The sequence below is a fragment of the Sapajus apella genome, unplaced genomic scaffold (genome assembly GCF_009761245.1).
Source record: "Sapajus apella isolate SASKATOON/1434 unplaced genomic scaffold, GSC_monkey_1.0 scaffold116, whole genome shotgun sequence".
NCBI classification, from domain to species: domain Eukaryota; kingdom Metazoa; phylum Chordata; class Mammalia; order Primates; family Cebidae; genus Sapajus; species Sapajus apella.
The window spans coordinates 703551-723070 of NW_022437056.1; the positions used below are offsets into that span (position 1 = coordinate 703551).

Genomic DNA, 19520 nt, shown 5'->3' on the forward strand with positions numbered 1-19520 from the left:
GGGTGCAGCACTGTTTCTGGGGGATGGCACTGTTTCTGGGTGCAGCAAATTTAGTAAAGCTAAGTTTCAGGTATTACAAATGACTTTACAATTTATAATATAAATTGGGTAATTAAAAAAATTATAATGCATATTTATTGTATAATAAAAACTAAAATATAGACAAGCGATGACAAAGAAAACACTTAACCTCTGGGAGATTAGTACTGTTAAAATGTTAGTGAATATTCTTCCAGTATTTTAGAAGTAGCCTTCTTTTTTTTTTCCCACTTAAAACAGACTTTTAGATGCCATTAATGTAAATGATAGTGTCTGCATTGATAAGTTTCAAATATTAGCAATATATTTTTTCCCTGACAAACCTAGGCAGCACTAGTTTTTATACGTATTGGTTATTTAAAATGAGAAATTAAGGTTTTTTTGTTGATAGCTTTATTAAGATATAATTCATATCTCAGTACCATTCACCTATTTAAATTGTAAAGCTCAGTGCTTTTTAGTGTAGTCACAAATGTGTGGCCCATCACACAGTGCTAGAACATCCTCGTCACCCACAAAGGCTACTCCCCACCCTAGAAAGAGGGCGACTAAGTTTTACACTAAATTTAGATACTTTATTGGTACTTTTTTGCTCATTAAGAAAAGATCACTTAAAACTAAATTTGAGGTAGAATAGCCAAAATCCAGAACACAGGCAGCAAATGCTGAGGAGCGTGTGGGGTGGCCTCGTGGGAAGGCAGCTTGGTGGCTTCTTCCAAGCTGAGCACACTCTTACCGTGTGATCCGCAGCCATGTCCCACGGTCTTTATCCAAACTGATGTCCACACGATACCTGAGTGCACAGGTGCTGACAGCAGACTTATTCATAATTGCCCAAACTCAGAAGCAGCCATGATGTCCTTCAGGAGGTGAGGGATAAACAGTGGCACATTCACAATGGAATATTCATCATTAAGGAGAAATGAGCTGTCAAGCCATGAAAAGACATGGAGGAGCCTTAAGTGCATCTTACTAAGTGAGAGAAGACTCCTAAAAAGGCTGCACCAGGTGTGATTCCAGCCACTTGACATTCTAGAAAACACAGAACTATGGAGACAGTAACAAGATTAGTGGTTGCAGGAGTTTGGGGAGAAAGGGATTATGGGTGGAGCACAGAGGATTTTTAGGGCCACGAAATTCCTTGATAATGGTGCATCCATGTCATTACACGCTTGTCCAAATCCATAGAGTGCACAGCACCAACAGTGAGCCCTCACGCCAGCCACGGGCTTGAGTTAACAGTCCGTCAGTGTCGGCTCATCAGTTGCAACAAGTGTTTTTTCCTCTCTGGCGGAGGCTGGGGGGATATTGTTGGGGGAGGCTCTCTGTGGTGTCAGGGAGTATATGAGAACTCCCTGTACCTTCTGCTCAGTTTTCTTGTGAACCTAAAAATGCTCTAAAAAGTTGTATCGATTAAAAGGAAGCAAACTAGGGTGGACATGTTGGCTCATGCCTGTAATCCTAGCACTTTGGGAGGCCGAGGCAGGAGGATCACTGGTCTCATGAGTTTGAGACCAGCCTGGGCAACATAGTGCCACCTTATCTCTACTAAAAATAATAAAACTTATCAGGGTGTGGGGACTCATACCTGTAGTCCCAGCTGCTTGGGAGGCTCAGGTGGGAGGATTGCTTGAGCCCAGGAGGTCAAGGCTGCAGTGAGCTGTGATTACATCACTGCACTCCTACATAGGCAACAGAACATGACTGTGTCTCAAAAAAAGAAAAAATAGTAACAACCAAACTGAAATGAACCTCTGCTTCAGACCATAGGACAACAGGAACAAGTAGAGGGGACCCAGTGGGGTTGGGGACAGCTCACAGGTTCAGACAGGTGTTTGCCACCTTCAGAGCTCGAGATTCAGGCCTGCAAGGTCCACTAGTCTAAGGTGTCTACAAATATTGGAATTAATAAGAATTAAACACAGGAGCAAGTCAGACCCTTGGTCACACTGGCCACACCATGTGCAACCGCCAGCTGTCCTGTGGGTCCCCCAGAATCTCTCTATTGTCCTGGAAAGAACCAGGGAGCAGCCCCATTTCCAGCAGCAGCATTTTAAAGATGGGATTTTCAGGCAACTTCCTTACTCTTTTTTGCATATAGGCATAAACTGAAATGGGCATGGTCACATTATGTCATAATAATTAGAAGCATAGTGTTTCTTAAGACTTTGTTTCATAACTTGTTTTACAAATGTGTGCCTTAATTGATGAGCTTACTGACAAGTGTAAACAGTCAGGTTGGTAAGAAATCAGTGCCACCACAGCAGCCCCAATGGCCCCGCTTGTGACGGAAACGGTCTGAGTCCTGAGGCTCCAATGGCTGCTGCTGTCGGTCAGCACTGGGTGCGGTCTGTTGAGCTGCTGGCGACCCACAGGGCCGGTCCCTGAGTACAGGAGAGCCTGCAGTTTTCCTGGAAAGTCCAGCTATGGCCAGAGGGTGGTCTGTCCTGGGCAGACCAGAGGAGGGGGCAGGGGAAGAGTGGTTCCCAAAACCCAAATGCCAGGTTAGATTTGGGCTGGGCACTGGTGGGTCAGTACGGGCTTGGCACTGGCGGGTTGGTAGGAGCTTTCCGTAGAAGGCCACCTGTGTCTCCTTCTCCGTGTCGTGGCCTTCATGAGTGGCTGTCAGAACCCGCCGTCCTGCGTGTGCAGGAGGGCCACGGAGCCTCTCCCTGCTGCAGCCCTGCCCCAGCAGCCCTGCCCTGCTTCCCTGTCTCACTGCCTACCCAGGGCACTGGGCCCTTCCCGCCCATCTCCTGGGCTCCACAGGGACCAGCGGGCGGAGAACACTGGGCCGAGGTGTGTCCACCAAATGATGCCTACACTGCAGATTCCTCACCAGTCATCATTTTCTTTTTTGAAACATCCGTGTTGTCTCAAACTACAACATGTTGTATCTCCCGAGATGCTTTCAGGAGCGCTTGAACATTTTCTCTAGTTTGCAAATTGTAGTTTTTCTCATCAGTGTTTTCATTCAGCTGAATGGCTCAGCTCTGAACTCAGGCTTTTGAGGAACGGGAAATTCCTTCTGTGGCTGCCAGCACAACTGTCATGGGAACTGACCTGGCCCCAGCTCACCTGGCTCCTGCCATGGCCCTGAGGATGGCACAGGGCCCTTTGTGGTGGAAGGGGCTTGGCAGAGCTCATGAAGGTGGCCTCCTGGGCTGCAGGGTGGAGGACCCCAGGCTGGCAGCTTTGGGCACAGACATCGATTCTCTGAGAGTTCTGGAGGCTAGAATGTAGGTCATAGCCTTCCTCGCCTCTTCTGGCACCCACTGGCTGTGGGCACTCCTGGGAGTTCCTGCACCTGCGCTGCCAGGTGGCTCCTCCTCCCAGTGCTGGCGTCTGCTCTCACAAAGACACGACCTGATGGGTTAGCCCAGCCTGCCTAGCACAGCCTCCTTAACCAATTGCACCTGCAGTCACCTGTTTGCAGATGAACTGACCCTTGGGATGGGGGGTGAGGACTTGAGCACAGGGATTTAGCGGCCACAATTGAACCTGTCAGGGCTGGTGTCAGAGCTAAACTTAGGACCTGAAATGCTGGGATTTTAAAAGACATTCTGTGTCACTCTTCACGAAAGGACCTGAGGAGCTCGGGTAGGGTCTGTGAGGCCCAGGATCTCCCAGGGCCCGAGTTAGTGGCTGGGATGAAGTGCTCAGCACACACCACCTTGAATGCCCGACTCCGTGCTCAACTCAGACGGTGGCGCAGCCTCACCATCCAATGGAGGCCCCATTGGACGTGGGTATCAGGGAGGAGCAGCCCAGGCCGGGGTGGCCTTGCCCTCTGTCCTGGGCGCCTTGGGCACCTCTGTGGACACCCACGTAGCCTGAGGTGCAGCCTCAGGTGGTTACATTGAGTGCAGCTTCCCTCTTTGAGTTCTTGTGGAAGGCTATTTTTTCTTACTGGAATCTGTAATGCACATCCATGTAACTTTGAAAGTCTTTCCATCCAGCGCTTGCAGAGGACGGAGGGCAGCTCTGCCACAGTGTTGGCCAGTCTCTCGGTGACGGCAGAGATCTCTTGAATTCCAAGCCCGAAGGCGTTTCCAAGGCTCTCCAAGTCCAAACTAACAAGTTTAAACTTTGGGAGAAATTTCTTGATTGCTGTTATTTCCCTTGTGCAGTATAATTCTACTTAAAGTTTTACTAAGGGAAAAAGTGAGTTCTTTTGGCAAAAAAAAAAAAATTAAAGCTTGCTCATCTGCCCGTAATTCACTCGTTCATTTGCTCACATGACGAGTGTGTCACACGTTGCTGCCTACCAGGTTTTGTGGTGAGCAGAGGTGTCGGCGCCAAGAAGGTATGCTGTTCTTCTCAGGATGGTACCTGGTACACGGGAGCAAACGCACACTGTCCCTGGGAATCTCACAGGTCCCCCCAGCCCAGGGCTGTGTCACAGCCCAGGAGGCGGCGTATGGGGGGGGAATGGAGGGGCCTCAGTGTCTGCTGAGGGCCATTTCCTGAACACATGGGTTCCTGTTCACTGCCTTCCTTCCTGAAGACTTTAAAGAGAATTCCTTCTTCCTGTTTGGAATACAGTGTGAGTTCAGGTCCCAACAGCTTGTGTTTCCCCCTTGCAGATATTTAAGACCCTGTTTCGTACCGGACATTGTGAAGCTTTTTTAAAACAGTTTTTATAGAGTCATTTTTTAGGTGTATTTTATCTAATTGTTAGAGTTCAGCAGTAGTAAAATATAATCTCCAAAAAAGAGTTGACAAAATAAAACTCTAATGTGATGTTCTGGATGAATCTGAACACGCACCTGGCAGTGACCTCTTATGTTGCTAGGTCAAAACATACACATTTTTGGGGTTGGGGGACACGGTGTTGCTCTGTCCCCGAGGCTGCAGTGCAGTGGTGCAGTCTCAGCTCATTGCGACTTCCGCCTCCTGGCTTCAAGTGATCCTCCCATCTCAGCCTTCAGAGTAGCTGGGACCACAGGTCCACACCTTCACACCAGGATAATTTTTGTACATTTTTTTTTTATTTTAAGAGATGGGGCTTCACTATATTGTCCAGGCTGGTCTCAAATTCCTGGGCTCCAGCAATTAGCCCACCTTGGCCTCTCTAAAGTGCTGGGACTACAGGTGTGAACCGCTGTGCCCAGCAATACATAAGCATTTTTACCCATCATTTTAGTCAGGGTATTTAGTTGGCATTGTTTCCCCGTTATGTTTATTGGAAAACATGATTTTTTTCTCCCCAAACATAAATTCTAGGGAGATGCTAGTTGCATTTGGAAAATATTCCAGAAAACAATTTTATTTTTTGTTAAACTTTTTACTTTAAAAGGTGTTCACCATTTTATTTCAATAAACTGACTTCTTAATGATATGGCAAACAAACCCTTCTGAAATAGATATTGTTTGTGGTCACTTGGGAGACAGTGAGAACTGGTTAGAAAGTACATAGTTAATCAAGGTTCAAACTCTGGAAATTAGTGGTTCTCCCCGCTGTTCGATTGTTTTACTTGGTTAGGCTTAAACTCAAAACTGAATTTAGAGAAGTCATTGACCTTCTAGGAAGTGGATGCGGCTTTGGTATCTGGGCAGAGCAGAGTTCACCATCCAAAAGGACGTCAACATACACTCTTATCAGATGTATGTTTTAAGAATAACACATTTCCGAATCGTTTTTCTTGATTCAATTTCAATATTTGTTATTCTCTTATTTTTAAAACTGGTGAGTGTTGGTGGAAGCAGTTTCAGAAAGCTCGTGGGGCCCCCAGGTGTCAATGGTCCGCCGGGGTCCCATCTCCACCGTCTTTGCAGGGAAAGCTGGATCAAATTCACACTGTTGTGGGCCTGGGCCCCTCTGCTTATTCGTAGTGACCTAAACATCTGCTTCCTTCAAAAGGCACTCTTCGAATGTATGACTAGTTTACGAGTTCAGAGGAAAGTGAAATGCCTCACATTGAGAGGTTGATTGTAGACCATTCGAGTTCCCAGGTAGGCCCGGGTGGAGTGTGCCTGAAGACTGGCTGGAGTGGAAGTGGGTCGGGTCTGTGGGCTCCTCCTGAACAGGGCTTCCCCTTGGCTCTCCCTCAGTTCCCTTCAGAGCTGCCCGCAGCTGAGCTGGGCCGTCCTGGCCAGGCACCTCTCCCTGGGCCACAGGAGAATGTCTGTGTCTGAGGGTCTTAGATCGGGCTGACCCAGGCCCTGTCCTGAGGTGCCACGTGCTTCTGTGGACTGCAGGGTGTGGTGGGAGGCAATAGGTGGCGTCCTCAGGAACGTGTGCTGGGAAGAAATTCCGGCCCTCGGGAAAGGCTGGCAGGGGCTGGGCTCCTCTCGTTCCTGGGTGTGTGTGGGGTGTGGTCCAAGCACATGGGTCTCCTCTGGAAAAAGAAGTGCCTGTCTGCTCTGATGGCGGGCGCAGTCCCAGCGAGCTGTCTCCACAGATAATGCACACCGCAGTCACCCTGAAGGCTGCACCACCAGCCATCAGCCCAGCTCCAAGGAGACCTGTAACTCACCTCCTACAAAATGTTTCTTATAATACTTACTTGGAACAGTTATTAACTATGTTCTTTAGTAATTATGGAAGTGTGTATTTTAAGCTATATATTGCTGTTCATATTTGACACTGATTTTCTAGCCATTAGAGATATTTAATTGAAATTTATAAATAAAAGAGGCAACATGAAGATGAAAGGAGAAGAATTCTAGGGAGAGACCTTGGGTGTCAGAAATTATTTCTAAAATTAAAGTGTATGATACCGAATTCTCTTCCCAGCCATCAGCCCAGCTGGTGGTGGTCATCTGCTGGGTACATGTATTTAAAATGAGAAAAGCTCTTTTTCCCCCTTCCTTTTTCTTGTTTTTTTTTTTTTTTTTTCTTTTTTTTTTCGAGACAGAGTTTTGCTCTGTTACCCAGGCTGTAGTGCAGTGGCACAATCCCGGCTCACTGCAACCTCTGCCTCCTGGGTTCACATGATTCTCCTGCCTCCTACTCCCAAGTAGCTGAGATTACAGGCGCTCACCTCCACACCCAGCTAATTTTTGTATTTTTAGTAGAGACGGGGTTTCACCATGTTGGCCAGGCTGGTGTCAAACTCCTGACCTTGTGATCTGCCCTCCTCGGCCTCCGAAAGTGCTGGGATTACAGGCGTGAGCCACCGAGTCTGGCCTCTTGTTTTCTTTTCTAACTGTGAGTTGTAGATCCTATTAAAAGAAAATAAAAAAACAGTGACTTAGGATTCTAATGATACATATTTTGCCCCTTAAAAAGGCTAACTAGAAGCGCAGTACAGCATAGTGGAACTTAGTCAATGTCTCTGGCTAACGTGTGTGTGTGTGTGTGTGTGTGTGTGTGTGTGTGTGTGTATCTCCTTGTTCTGGTTTTGGTTTTTCTCTTTAGAAAGTGAAGCGAAATATGATACTAATAATAATGAAGAGGAAGAGGGAGAACAGTTCGATTTTGACAGTGGAGATGAAATCCCAGAAGCAGACAGACAGGCGCCCTCTACCCCTGAGACAGGAGGTGCTGGAGCCAGTGAAGCGCCTGCACCCGCTGCTGAGGCCCCAGGTGAGTCTCCAGGAGGGTCCCCAGGTAAGTCCCTGAGTGAGTCTCCTGGAGGGTCCCAGGAGGGTCCCCAGGTGAGTCCCCAGGTGAGTCCCCAGGAAGGTCCCCAGCTGAGTCCCCAGGTGAGTCCCCAGTAGGGTCCCCAGGCAAGGCCCTAGGTGAGTCCCCAGGAGGGTTTCTGGGAGGGTCCCCAAGTGAGTTCCCTGGTGGGTTCCCAGGTGGATCCGCAGATCACCAGTGTCAGGGTCACCTGTGCCCAGCCACTGGGCTCATTCGGGCTCACTGATTTTTCTCCCCATTCTTACTGCTCAACTGGAACATTGTGGGGAAAGGACGGTTTCTAGGAGCCAGAGAGTTAGGATTTCTTCATGATGTACCTGAAATGACTTAATTAAGATTGGCTAAGTTTCTTTTCTTTGTACTATTTTCCATAATTTTCAACCTCTTCACTCCACCCTTCCATTTTGTAGAGAAAGGTATTGCTATTCCCAGTAAAAATGACCTCATCATTGTATCACTAGATTAAATGAAGTATTCAGAACATTTGGGATGAAGTAGCTATAGAGGTTTATCTTTCTAAGTCTTGAGGTGGGTTGGGTGCTTTCATTCGCTGACCAAAGGGACTGCTCAGGGCAGGCTGTGGTGGGAGAGCTTGCATGGTGTTCTTCATGCATGGCACCCGCCTCTCGGCCTGGACGGTGTTTCTTTGTGTGCAGCCCCCACCTCTCGGCCTCCATGGCCTTTCTTTGTGTGCAGCACCCACCTCGCGGCCTGCACGGCGTTTCTTTGTGTGCAGCACCCACCTCCCGGCCTGCATGGCCTTTCTTTGTGTGCAGCACCCACCTCTCGGCCTGCATGGCCTTTCTTTGTGTGCAGCACCCACCTCCCGGCCTGCATGGCCTTTCTTTGTGTGCAGCACCCACCTTGAAGCCTGCATGGCGTTTCTTTGTGTGTAGCACCCACCTCGAGGCCTGCACGGCGTTTCTTTGTGTGCAGCACGCACCTTGAGGCCTGCACTGCATTTTTTTATGTGCAGCACCCACCTCTCGGCCTGCATGGTGTTTGTGTGCAGACCTGCCTTTTGGTGGGAGAGCAGCCCCTCCTCCAGTAGCTTCTCCCTGACTTAGCTCATGGGATGAGTCTTCTGCAGTGGCCAGGCTGCATCTGTCTTACCTGTGCCCAGAGGTGATGCTGGGTTGCCCATGTGCGAGCACTCCGTCCAAGACCTACCTGATGATGTGGGAATGTCCAGGGGTCCTGGCATGGAATGGAGGCTGGGAGTTCACTACCTGCTTCTGCCTGCGCTCCCAGAGGGCACACCTGCCACGCCCTTGGTGATGTGTCTGCTGACAAGTCCTTTCCGAATCCCCAGGAGGTGAGGATGGAGCTGGAGCAGAAACCACCCCAGAGGCAGAGCCTGCTAAGCTGGTGCTCCCGCTGAAAGTCAACCCATATTCTGTCATCGACATCACACCGTTTCAGGAGGACCAGCCACCTGCCCCCACGCCTGGCAATGAGGAGGAGAGTGTGGGTCTCCATGTGCCCTGCGGGTACTCGGTGCCTGTGCCCTGTGGCTATGCAGTGCCCTCCAACCTGCCCCTCCTGCTGCCCGCCTACTCCAGCCCGGTCATCATCCGCACCACATCCCTGGATGAAGAAGGTACCATTGCCCTCCTCTCCATGCCCCCTAAGTGGCCTGAGGTTCTGTAGAGTCTGGGCCTGACCTTTCCTCCGGCCTCCCCAGATCAGTAGGTGTTTGTTTACAGAGTTGGAAAATGAGCCCCCAGTTCATCTTCTTCAGTGACAGGAACACCACTGAGGAAAGGCCAGGGTGTAGCGTTTGGAAAATTTTGAAACAACATCTGGTGCCGAATGTATTGCCGCCTCATGTCTGGGATGCCTTGAACTTCACTCCGATTTCTGATTCCCCCAGTAGGTGCTCAGGAGAGCTTGTGCAGTTTTGGGCCTTGATCACTTAGTGTGCTAGATGACAGTTATCATTATATGTGTCTCCTGTCTTCGCTGGTCCGCAAACTCCAGCTTGCTGCAGTCAGAGCTGGTGTCTCGCTGTCTTCTTGCCAGAGGATGGAGGGGCAGTGGGGCTGGGAGGGGTGGTGGGGGATGGAGGGGCGTGGGAGTGTGTTGGCGGGCAGGGCTGTGGGAGGGGCGGCGGGGCTAGGTGGAGGGGTGGTGGGGGCTGGCAAGAGAGGTGGTGGGGGAGATGGAGGGACCGGGGTACAGCGGGGGGTGGGTGGGAGGGGACTGCAGGGGATGGAAGGGCAGTGGGGGTGGGAGAATTGCCTCAGGGGCTCCCTGTCTCCCACTGATGCTTTTCCTCACCTGGGAGATGCCCAGGGACCTTGGGGGGAGATTCCCAGGGACTTAAGCGGGAGTCCTCAGTGGAAGGTCAGAGCCACCTGGAGAAGCACAAAGGGTGCAGCGTGGGCCACTGAGGACGGGTTCCCTGCAGCCAGGCCATGCTCCGAGCCAGGACTGTGGGTGCTCTCGTGGGCACCTCGCTCACCTCCCATCTCCGTGTCCTCAGTGCTGACAGCTCTGTTTCGAGTCTGCTTTCTCCACCGCTTAGTGAGGAACCACCGCTGTGTGCTTTGGAAGGGCTTGGTTGTTGGAGCCGGTTCCCTGCTGTCCTTAACGTGGCCCTGGCATGTGCGGTCGGGCGCCGGCTCTGTCTGCAGAGCCCCGGGTTTCCACTGGAAGGAGAGGTGCAGGCCGCGGCTGCTCCGACTGCAGCCCAAGGGCTGGGACTCCTGCCCCCTGCACCGGCCCAGACGCCAGGGCGAGGGTGAGCACGGACTGTGCCTCTGTCTGCCGAAGTTAGCCTTGTCATGTCCAGAAGTGGCCAGTCGAGGCATCTCGGCTGAGGTTTTCCTTTTTTGCCTGGATCTGTTTCTATGCTGTCTTTCCCGGGAACGTGCTGCAGGTTTCCTGGGGTTGGTGAGATGTTCCTCTGATGGAAGCACACAGCTTCTGCATCTGAGAACCTGGTTTACTCCTGTGAAGGTTTCAGTGAAAGTACCCTTCTCTTTCCAGTTGAGGAAAAAAGTCCTTAAAGAAAAGTCTTGATTTTGGATTTTGGGAACCGCAGAGATTTCAGGCTAGATGCCCTCCTGTGTGTTTTCCTGTTGAAGTCAGCCGGAGTCCTGAGAACTCACCAGGTCTGCATGGTCCACGCCACTGTTCCCACTCCATGACCGCAGAGAGTGAGGACCCCCTGGAAAGGAGGGAGTGCAGAGTACGGGCTACTTGGCTGAAGAAAAATACATTTATTTTAAAGTGATTTTCTTATTTTAAAACATTAATTGATTATTTTAAATAATTGCACATCATTTAAAGTAATTCTTTAAAATAACTTAGTATGGATTTAAGACAATTTTCTTATTTTTGTTCTGTCAACTTAGAGCCAGTAATAATGCCTTCTTCTAGTAAAGTCTATTTTAAGTCCCGGTGTAGAGGAGCAGATGGTTCTATGGTTGCGTTTTGATCATTGAAAAAGAGACGTGAATGCAGACCACCTTCCTGAGGGGTGAAAAAGCGTGGATTTAGTGTCGGGCCGGGTCCCAAGCCTGGCACCCACTTCCTACCTGGTGGCACCGCTGGCCTTTCAGTTCCTTGCTCCGCAGTCTCCCTGGCGCTGGTGGCTGCCTGGCTCTGCAGGGCTTCCCCGATGCGCAGTCCAGCCAGGTTTCCCAGGCCCATGGTGGGAGTTTGCAGAGGACTGCCTGGAGCTCACAGCTGGCCAAGCTGGGATGGCCAGATCCAGTTGTTTTTCCTACTGACTGAAACCAGCTCTGAAAAACGTCTGCAGGCAGGTCCTGCTCTTGTTTCCTCATGGGCCTCCTGTGGCCAGAAGCCTCTGGGTGCGCTGCTGCTTGAGCAGCCCATGCGGCTCCCTGGTGAGTGTGTCTACCTCCTTCCGACTGTGACGGACACTCGGTTTGCAGGCTTCTTAATTTCCTGGAGGGAGGAGGAAAGAAGAGCGTCCTAGGGTGGGGCTGTGAGAAGACTTGTGTGTGTGCCCTGGGGATGGAAGTCTGTGCTCTGCGGACCCCTCCTGTGCTCTGGAGCCCCCGTGGCAGGGACAATTCTGACTGTGCAGCAAGATTGCTGCCGGGCAGCCCGTCCTGCCTTCGCCCCTCTGCGGAACAGTAGTAAAAGCATTTCGGCTCTGTGGGTGTTGCTTTGAGGCAGTGTAGTAGCGTGGAAAGAGCAGGTTTTGGAGTGGGCGGATTGGATTTCAGATCTTGGCTCTGCCTCTGCCTTGACACCTGGCCTTCAGGAAGATGGCCTGGAACACTGAACCAGCGAGGCCTGTGGGATTCACAGCGCTGCCCCCCACAGAGCCCACCCGGGCCCTCAGGAAGATGGCCTGGAACACTGAACCAGCGAGGCCTGTGGGATTCACAGCGCTGCCCCCCACAGAGCCCACCCAGGCCCTCAGGAAGATGGCCTGGAACACTGAACCAGCGAGGCCTGTGGGATTCACAGCGCTGCCTGCAGAGCCCACCGGGGCCCTCAGGAAGATGGCCTGGAACACTGAACCCGCGAGGCCTGTGGGATTCACAGCGCTGCCTGCAGAGCCCACCCGGGCCCTCAGGAAGATGGCCTGGAACACTGAATCAGTGAGGCCTGTGGGATTCACAGCACCGCCCCCCACAGAGCCCACCCGGGCCCTCAGGAAGATGGCCTGGAACACTGAATCAGTGAGGCCTGTGGGATTCACGGCGCTGCCCCCCACAGAGCCCACCCGGGCCCTCAGGAAGATGGCCTGGAACACTGAATCAGCGAGGCCTGTGGGATTCACAGCGCTGCCCCCCACAGAGCCCACCCGGGCCCTCAGGAAGATGGCCTGGAACACTGAACCCGCAAGGCCTGTGGGATTCACAGCGCTGCCTGCAGAGCCCACCCCGGGCGCCTCGTGTCTTTTGCTGTTCGGCATCCAGCTGTGTAGTGGCACCTGGTGTGCCAGGGGGCCGTTTTCACGGGTGAGATCTCCAAGCAGGTGATGCCGAGCTCAGCTCTCTCGGACTTTTGAACCACTTGCTGCCCTTTGAATATGGTTGAGAACTGCTGCTCCCCCTAGAGATGAATTCCCGTTAGAGGGTGTTGCATGGAAGCTGCCAGTGTGGTGATGAACAGCAGCCTCTGAGTGCCGCCGGCTCTCCTTCCCCACATCATTCTTGGTGCCACGTGGCTGGGTGGTGGCAGAATTCATCAGAGGATCACGCGGCCCACACAGTGCAGTCATCACAGACGCTGGCTGGCTCCTGGCCAGAAGCCCTCTGAGGTGGGAGGGCTTCCTGCTTCTGCACTGGCGTCTCAGGCTATTCTTCGAGCCTCTAAGTTCGTACCTCACCTGCACGGAATGTGTGGGAAGCCTGCACTGCGGCCTTGCTCACAGCTCTCCGTTTACCCTGGAGAGCCCTCAGGAAGGTGGTCGGCAACACTGAACCAGTGAGGCCTGTGGGATTCCCGGCGCTGCCTGCAGAGCCCACTCTGGGTGCCTCGTGTCTGTTGCTAGTTGTCATCCAGCTGTGTGGCGGCACCTGCTGTGACTGGGGGCCGGTTTTCATGGATGAGATCTCCAAGCAGGCAGGAAGAAATAGCCAGTCAGGCCAGACCGTGGTGTTTGTGTGTGGATGGGTGTGAGTGTGTGTGAGTAAAAGCTGGTGTCACATGTCACAAGCTTAACTACTCCTCCCTTGAACGTCTTTTGAGGGTGGCAGGTGGACGCCCCATCAGGCAGGTCACAGCTGTGGCTCCTGTGGACGTGCAGAATGGGAGAGAACATCCCATTTCTTTCTAACTCTAGCCTGATGCATTAGGGCGCCGGTGCGATTTATTTCCGGCTGTTTCACACGCCCTCGGTAGATCACATTTTATTAGATTCCTATCTCGAATACATTTTATCTAAGAGCTAAAAATTTTAAAAAGTATTAATCATCCTTACGCTAAGATAAGCCTCGATTGATAAGAAAGCAAAGTGTGAAATCATTTTTAAGGGTAAAAACATCAACTTCATAAGCCTCTTTGTCAGGCATAAAGCAGCATCACTTACTTGCTTTCCCAGCAGAAACACCGGAAGTCACAGAAGATCGCCAGCTCAATTCTCTGAGTTCCGAGGAGCCTCCAAACAGGTATCCGCATCCGTCTTCCTGTGGGTGAGAATTCCTGCCTTTCTCCTGAGGAGCTGGACACGGGGATCCTGGCCTACGTCCCTGCCTGCCATCCTCAGCTCTGCTGGGGTAGGGGCTGTCTCGGCCCCGTCTCCTGCCTCAGGTCCCTCGCAGGCAAGTGTCCCCTAGACACACAGGGTCAGGAAGAGTGGAGTGGGGTCTGAGAACTGGGTCTTACTTCAGGCGTCCAGCTGTCAGCCAGGCTTGGCCCTTGTCATCCACCCTGCTGTTGCTTTCCCTCGTTTCCTTTCTCCTTTCTGTCACAAAGGCGGCCTTTGCAGAGGAAGGTGTCCCCTGTGAAATCTCCTGCAGGTGGGTGGGGTCTCCGGGGAGCAGCTCCTACTCCACCAGTGCTCTCTCCCCAGACATGAGGCCCCGGGGTGGGCTCTGCAGGCAGCGCTGTGAATCCCACAGAGTTGTGCCACCAGGTAGGTCCAGCCAGGGTTCTCCGTTAGAAATTGCAGATTTTATATGAAATTAAATATTAGTGGTGGTGAGTTATTACTGGCAGTCTAAAATGTATTGTGAAAAATGTGTCCATTGAAAAAAGGAATTATTTTGAAGAAAATGAATATAAAATGCAGTGTGATGAAAACCTTAAATTATTTTCAAAAGGATGAACTTTTTCAAATGTGAAAAATTTTCAAACATTTATGAATAGTTTAAAATACTGTGTCTATTTGCTTCAGATTTTTTTTTTACCTTTCTAGGTAACTTTTTGATTTGGTATAATTTTAAACTTTAAAAGTGCAAGAATACTCCTTGTTGATGTAATAAGTTCTTGGAGCGGGGGACCACATCCTAATTCCACACGTGCACAGCACAGCACACGGGGCATCCCCCAGCACCCACAGGGCTGGCACCAGGACACAGGCTGTCACGGGGACCACATCCTAATTCCACATGTGCTCAGTGTAGCACGTGGGGCGTCCCCCAGCACCCACGGGGCCATCACCAGGACACAGGCTCTCACGGGGACCTCAGAGGGGTGGCTGAAAAACTGGAAGACAGTTCAGGCCTTCTGGGACGGGGGCCAAATCGCTCCTGTATTCCCCTCATCCTGTGTTCTGTGCCGTGTGGAGGGCGAGTGTTATAAGTGAAAACTTGAACTTGGGTTGTCCTATGATTATGATAATAGCTGGGAAAATATGTGATTCTCTGTGTAGTAACATGCACATATACTCACACACACACATACACAGTCTGCAGGGCAGTTGGCAGCCTAGTGACTGGGCTGTGCCTGGATATTCTGACTTTATGGTTTGTTTTCTTTAAGTGAAGATCACGTCAGTCGAGAGGACAGCGCACTGGCCCGCTGGGCTGCAGACCCAGCCAACACAGCCTGGATGGAGAGTAAGTCCCCTGGCCGCCCACAGCCAGAATCCTCCCACGCTCCAAGACATCACTGTGGCGGGGCTGGGACCCTGAGTCTCATGTCTCGTCAGATCTCAAACTCTAAAAAGATGTTCGTTTACTGAAATTAGTGACATGGGCTGCCTATGCAGAAGTTTCACGGGGCTTCCTGAAGCTGTCACTTCTCCTGAGACCATCCCAGCTCCCCACATGCACACGTGCACTGTTCCTGGTGGTTTCTTTCTAGCACAGGCTTTGTTGTTGGGGTAACAGTTGGATATGTGGGGAACAGAAACTCTGACCTGCAGCCACGGTCGGCCACTACGCAGACGCTCACCCTCCACTTCCCGTGACTTCCACGGAGATGCGGTATCTGGCTCCCGTTCTGAAGAGGGGGTGGGTGGGCCCCCTTTTTTTCCAATACATAATTTATTTTACATAACTTGGTGTTTTCTTTTATTGAATCATAAGTATTCAAATGGGGATTCCTGAATAAATCTTTTGTTAATTTACCTTTGGCAGAAACAACAGATTCCAAAACATTTAATAGAATCTCATTTATTTGTAACTTAAAAAAAATTCTGTAGCATATTTTTCCAATACAAATGTGCCTTAAACAAATGTGCTTTAAAAGCTAACTGGTAATGATTTTGTTAATATCATAGCTTATGTAAGAGAACTATTACTTAAAGGACAGACTAGACACGTATATTTATAAAAACAACAATTTTTGTTCATGTGAATGATTCATGTTCAGATTTCAAAAATAGGAAACATCCTGAAGAGCATCGTTTTATTTATAATATCACTCCTGGAAATTATAGCAATCTGCAATGTAAACAGTAGGGCAAAGAATTCCAACCTGTGTTTTTATGTGCATTTAAACCTGTGGGATTATGTACTGTCTTTGTGTGAGGAACAAAACCAATGCACTTCCAACACATAGATGAAGCTTCTGTACGGTTAAGACCAAACCTAAAGGCATTCTTTATCCCTTTAAGTTGGTGGAGCCAGCCCACCTCCAAGTGGCCAGATCTGTTGTCCCACCTGCGGTTTCAAAGGCTGAAAGATTTTTATCTAGATTTACTTGTGTTTTAATTTTTAAAGGAGAGGTAAAGATTCCTTTCCTGTTTATGACTCTCATTATCCACTGGCTCACTAATTTCTATGTAACCGATTTATAGGATCAGCTTACAAGGTAGAGCCGTCTTTGTTACCTCCTGATTATTAAACTGTCTCCTGGAAGTTTTCTGGTTTTAATTATGACTTTGTCAAAACAAAGATCTAAGTGTAATTAGATAATTCTGCTGGGTGGCTATTAAAGCAGGATCGTTACAGGATTAAATTATTGTCTTGGCACTTTGCTGGCAGTTTTATTTCCAAAGTAAAATTTGTTTGATTTTTTTTCTCATTACTCATCTTTATTACCCAGATGACAGTGAGTTAGAATCACTGTATTTGGAAACGTGATCTCTAAACTAGCAGACCCTCAACATTATCTAAGAGGAGTAGAAATCTTTACTAAGTTGCAGCTAGTAAATGCTGTTACAAGAAAGAGCATCTGTAAATATTCGAGCCTGACAGTAGCAGCAGAGAAGGAATTTTCCTGAATTTGCATTTCCCCAGTAGTGTGGGAACAGGAGCAGTGGCTGGGTGTCAGGGGAGAGTTTGGGTTTACTGATCTCATTTTCTTTCTGATGTGCCATAGGAAGCAGTTGCCTGTATGTTTTCGACATAGTCATACGTTGTAGTTTGGACGTTCTCTTGCAGGGGGGAGTACCGCTAGTCAGTGAGTGTAACTTCGATTTAAAGGCTGTTTTATGAGGTAGATTTTCATGTGAAGTGTGTAACTCTTACAGATACCTGAGGAAACCTCAGGCTCATTGTTGATGCCCTGTGTGGTCATCTCATACGGCAGGTTTTGCACACAGAACTTCCCTCCTTTTTTATGAAACGGTTCCACTTTCACAGAACCCCAGCGTTGCACATGCTGCAGATTGAGAAACACTGTCCTGTAGGTTTAGTGTTTTGATACTTGCATGTGGCTACTTTTTACCTTCAGTGGCACAAAATTATGGTGTCATTGGTTGATTTGGATGGTTTTCCATTTTTTCCAGCACTGATGGGCTTTTTTTTTTAATTTCTGGAATTTCTGTGTGCCACCTTTGTATTTTTTGTGCATTAGAACACATTAACTTCATAAGCTTAAAATATTTGTAAGTGAGCCAATTGGAAATGTATAATTGAACACAAAATCATTGTGTTCAATCTTGTACAACAAGATTGGCCTGGAAACCGTAAAACTCCTGACTAGTGACATTTTACAGCTGGCCCATTTAAAGTGACGTCCTTCACTCCCAACAAATTATTCTGTCCTAAAAATAATGCTTATGCTTTGGTAAGGTGCTTTTAACTAACTTACAGCCCTTGTTGTCTACTGGTTAGGAAAAAGAACAAAAAAGTAAAAAATAAATTAAAAAAAAACTACTCTTATAAACCAGCTTTTTGAATAATCATGATATCACTGGCAACTGTGGCCCTATAAAATTTAAATTGTATTAGGTTTACATTGGTCACTGTTTAAAGTGTTTCTCCCCATTTATTCCAGATCCAGAAGAAGCAATTTATGATGACGTTCCAAGGGAAAACTCAGACTCTGAACCAGGTTTGATTTTGTCTGGAATTGATTTGAGGAGATTCAGCTCAGCAGCCTTTCCCTCCGGATGCAAAAGTGACTGTTTAGTGGATGGCCCCGTCGTTTTCTGTATTCGTGTTTTGTATGTTGCTTCTAGAATGGCTTATTGATGTGTGGTGGAATATTGGTGTTTGTGTACCTATGTCTATATGTTTATAACACTCGAAATGGGGCAGTTACCTTATCCCAAGCAAGCAGAGGAATTAAATATACGGAAAATGTCAGCAAAGAGGTAGGAAACATGGAGGCTGAGAAGCAGCACCGTATTCGAATAAATGCCATCAATGAGAAAATATAGAGAATCAGGCAAAGGTAATATTCAAAGGAAGAACTACTGAGAATTCTCTACAATAAAGAAAAACATAAATTCTTAGATTTTAGAAACAGATTCAAAGCAGGATGAATTATACATTGATCCATACCTAGGCCCATATAATGGAGACCGCAGAGCACCAAGCCCACAGCGAATCTCCTCAGAGCAACTAGACAGAAAACATGGTTCCCTGCAAAGGAACTGTGATTTGACTTACCCACAGGCTAGGGGGTAGGTTCTCAAAGTGAAGAAGAAAATGGTCCTTTTAGCCTGGACTGCTACATACAGCAAAGTGAAGTCCTTTAAAAACGGAGACAGGCAGCATCAGGCAGAGCCGGGGAGACTCACTGCCCGTGTAATCTAAGGAAATAGTTAATGATGTGCTGCAGGGAGGAACACACTGAACCAAGAAGGATGTAATGGGAGGCAGCAAGGAGTGGGGAGCCGGGAAGTGGCGGACATGTGGAAAGTCGCTCCCGCACTGTTTGGGACAGCACTGATAACACTGAGTTTCAGATGGACCCAAACCCCCACCAGAGCCGACTGGAGGGGAGGGCAATTTTTCAGGGAGAGGATATAGTGACTGATTTTTTTTTTTTTTTTTTTTTTTTTTGCTGTGATTGGTCAAGTTGGCATTTTATGCGTAACTGCTAAGAGAATTGGATTAGATTATTTAACTTTGAAACCAGTAGAGCAAATCCCAATCTGGTAAAGTCAAGAAAATATAAAATAAGAAAGCTTTGCAAATCATATGAAAAAAGACTGCAAAATAAGCACAAACATTTGGTACATATGGTAAATTGGATCCAATGGCCCGTAAAAGAAACCCTCAGATTGGATAAAATAGCAAAGCTAGACGTACATTCTCATGAGGCATACATAAAAGAGAAAATTTGTAAGTAAATGGATGGAAAAAGAAATAAAATGCAAATTCTAACCAAAGTATTGTCAGTATAAATATGATAATATATTAAATGTTAAGCCATAAAACAAGGAATAATTCACAAGGAAGATATCTAACAGTTCTAAACTCGTATGGACCTAACAGCATAGCCTTAAAATATATAAGCAAAATATAACAAAATATGACAAGGCTTAATTAGAAATATGTAAATACACTATTGCGGTGAGAGATTTTGAGAAAACTCTCTCTGCTATTGACGTATCCTAGACATAAAATCAGTAAACCGGCTGGGTATGGTTGCTCATGCCTGTAATTCCAGCACTTTGGGAGGCTGAGGCGGGGGGATCACTTGAGGTCAGGAGTTCAAGACCAGCCTGGCCAACATGGTAAAACCCCATCTGTACTAAAAATACAAAAATTACCCAGGTGTGGTGGCAGGTGCCTATAATCCCAGTTGCTTGGGAGGCTGAGGCAGGAGAGTCACTTGAACCCGG

General features: G+C 48.6%; 1 protein-coding gene across 10 annotated transcripts in view; it reads left to right on the forward strand.

Moving 5' to 3' along the window:
- Nucleotides 1-19520, forward strand: part of ARHGEF10 (Rho guanine nucleotide exchange factor 10) — a 120104-nt gene that overhangs the window by 21594 nt on the left and 78990 nt on the right. For 5 of the 10 annotated variants that reach the window (XM_032260290.1, XM_032260291.1, XM_032260296.1 and 2 more), the window contains exons 3-7: nucleotides 7403-7570; nucleotides 8940-9227; nucleotides 13656-13722; nucleotides 15038-15114; nucleotides 17723-17845. In XM_032260290.1, coding sequence (XP_032116181.1) covers nucleotides 7403-7570; nucleotides 8940-9227; nucleotides 13656-13722; nucleotides 15038-15114; nucleotides 17723-17845 — 723 coding nt within the window. The remainder of the gene's footprint in view (nucleotides 1-7402; nucleotides 7571-8939; nucleotides 9228-13655; nucleotides 13723-15037; nucleotides 15115-17722; nucleotides 17846-19520) is intronic. The other 5 variants (XM_032260293.1, XM_032260294.1, XM_032260297.1 and 2 more) reach the window with 3 other exon arrangements.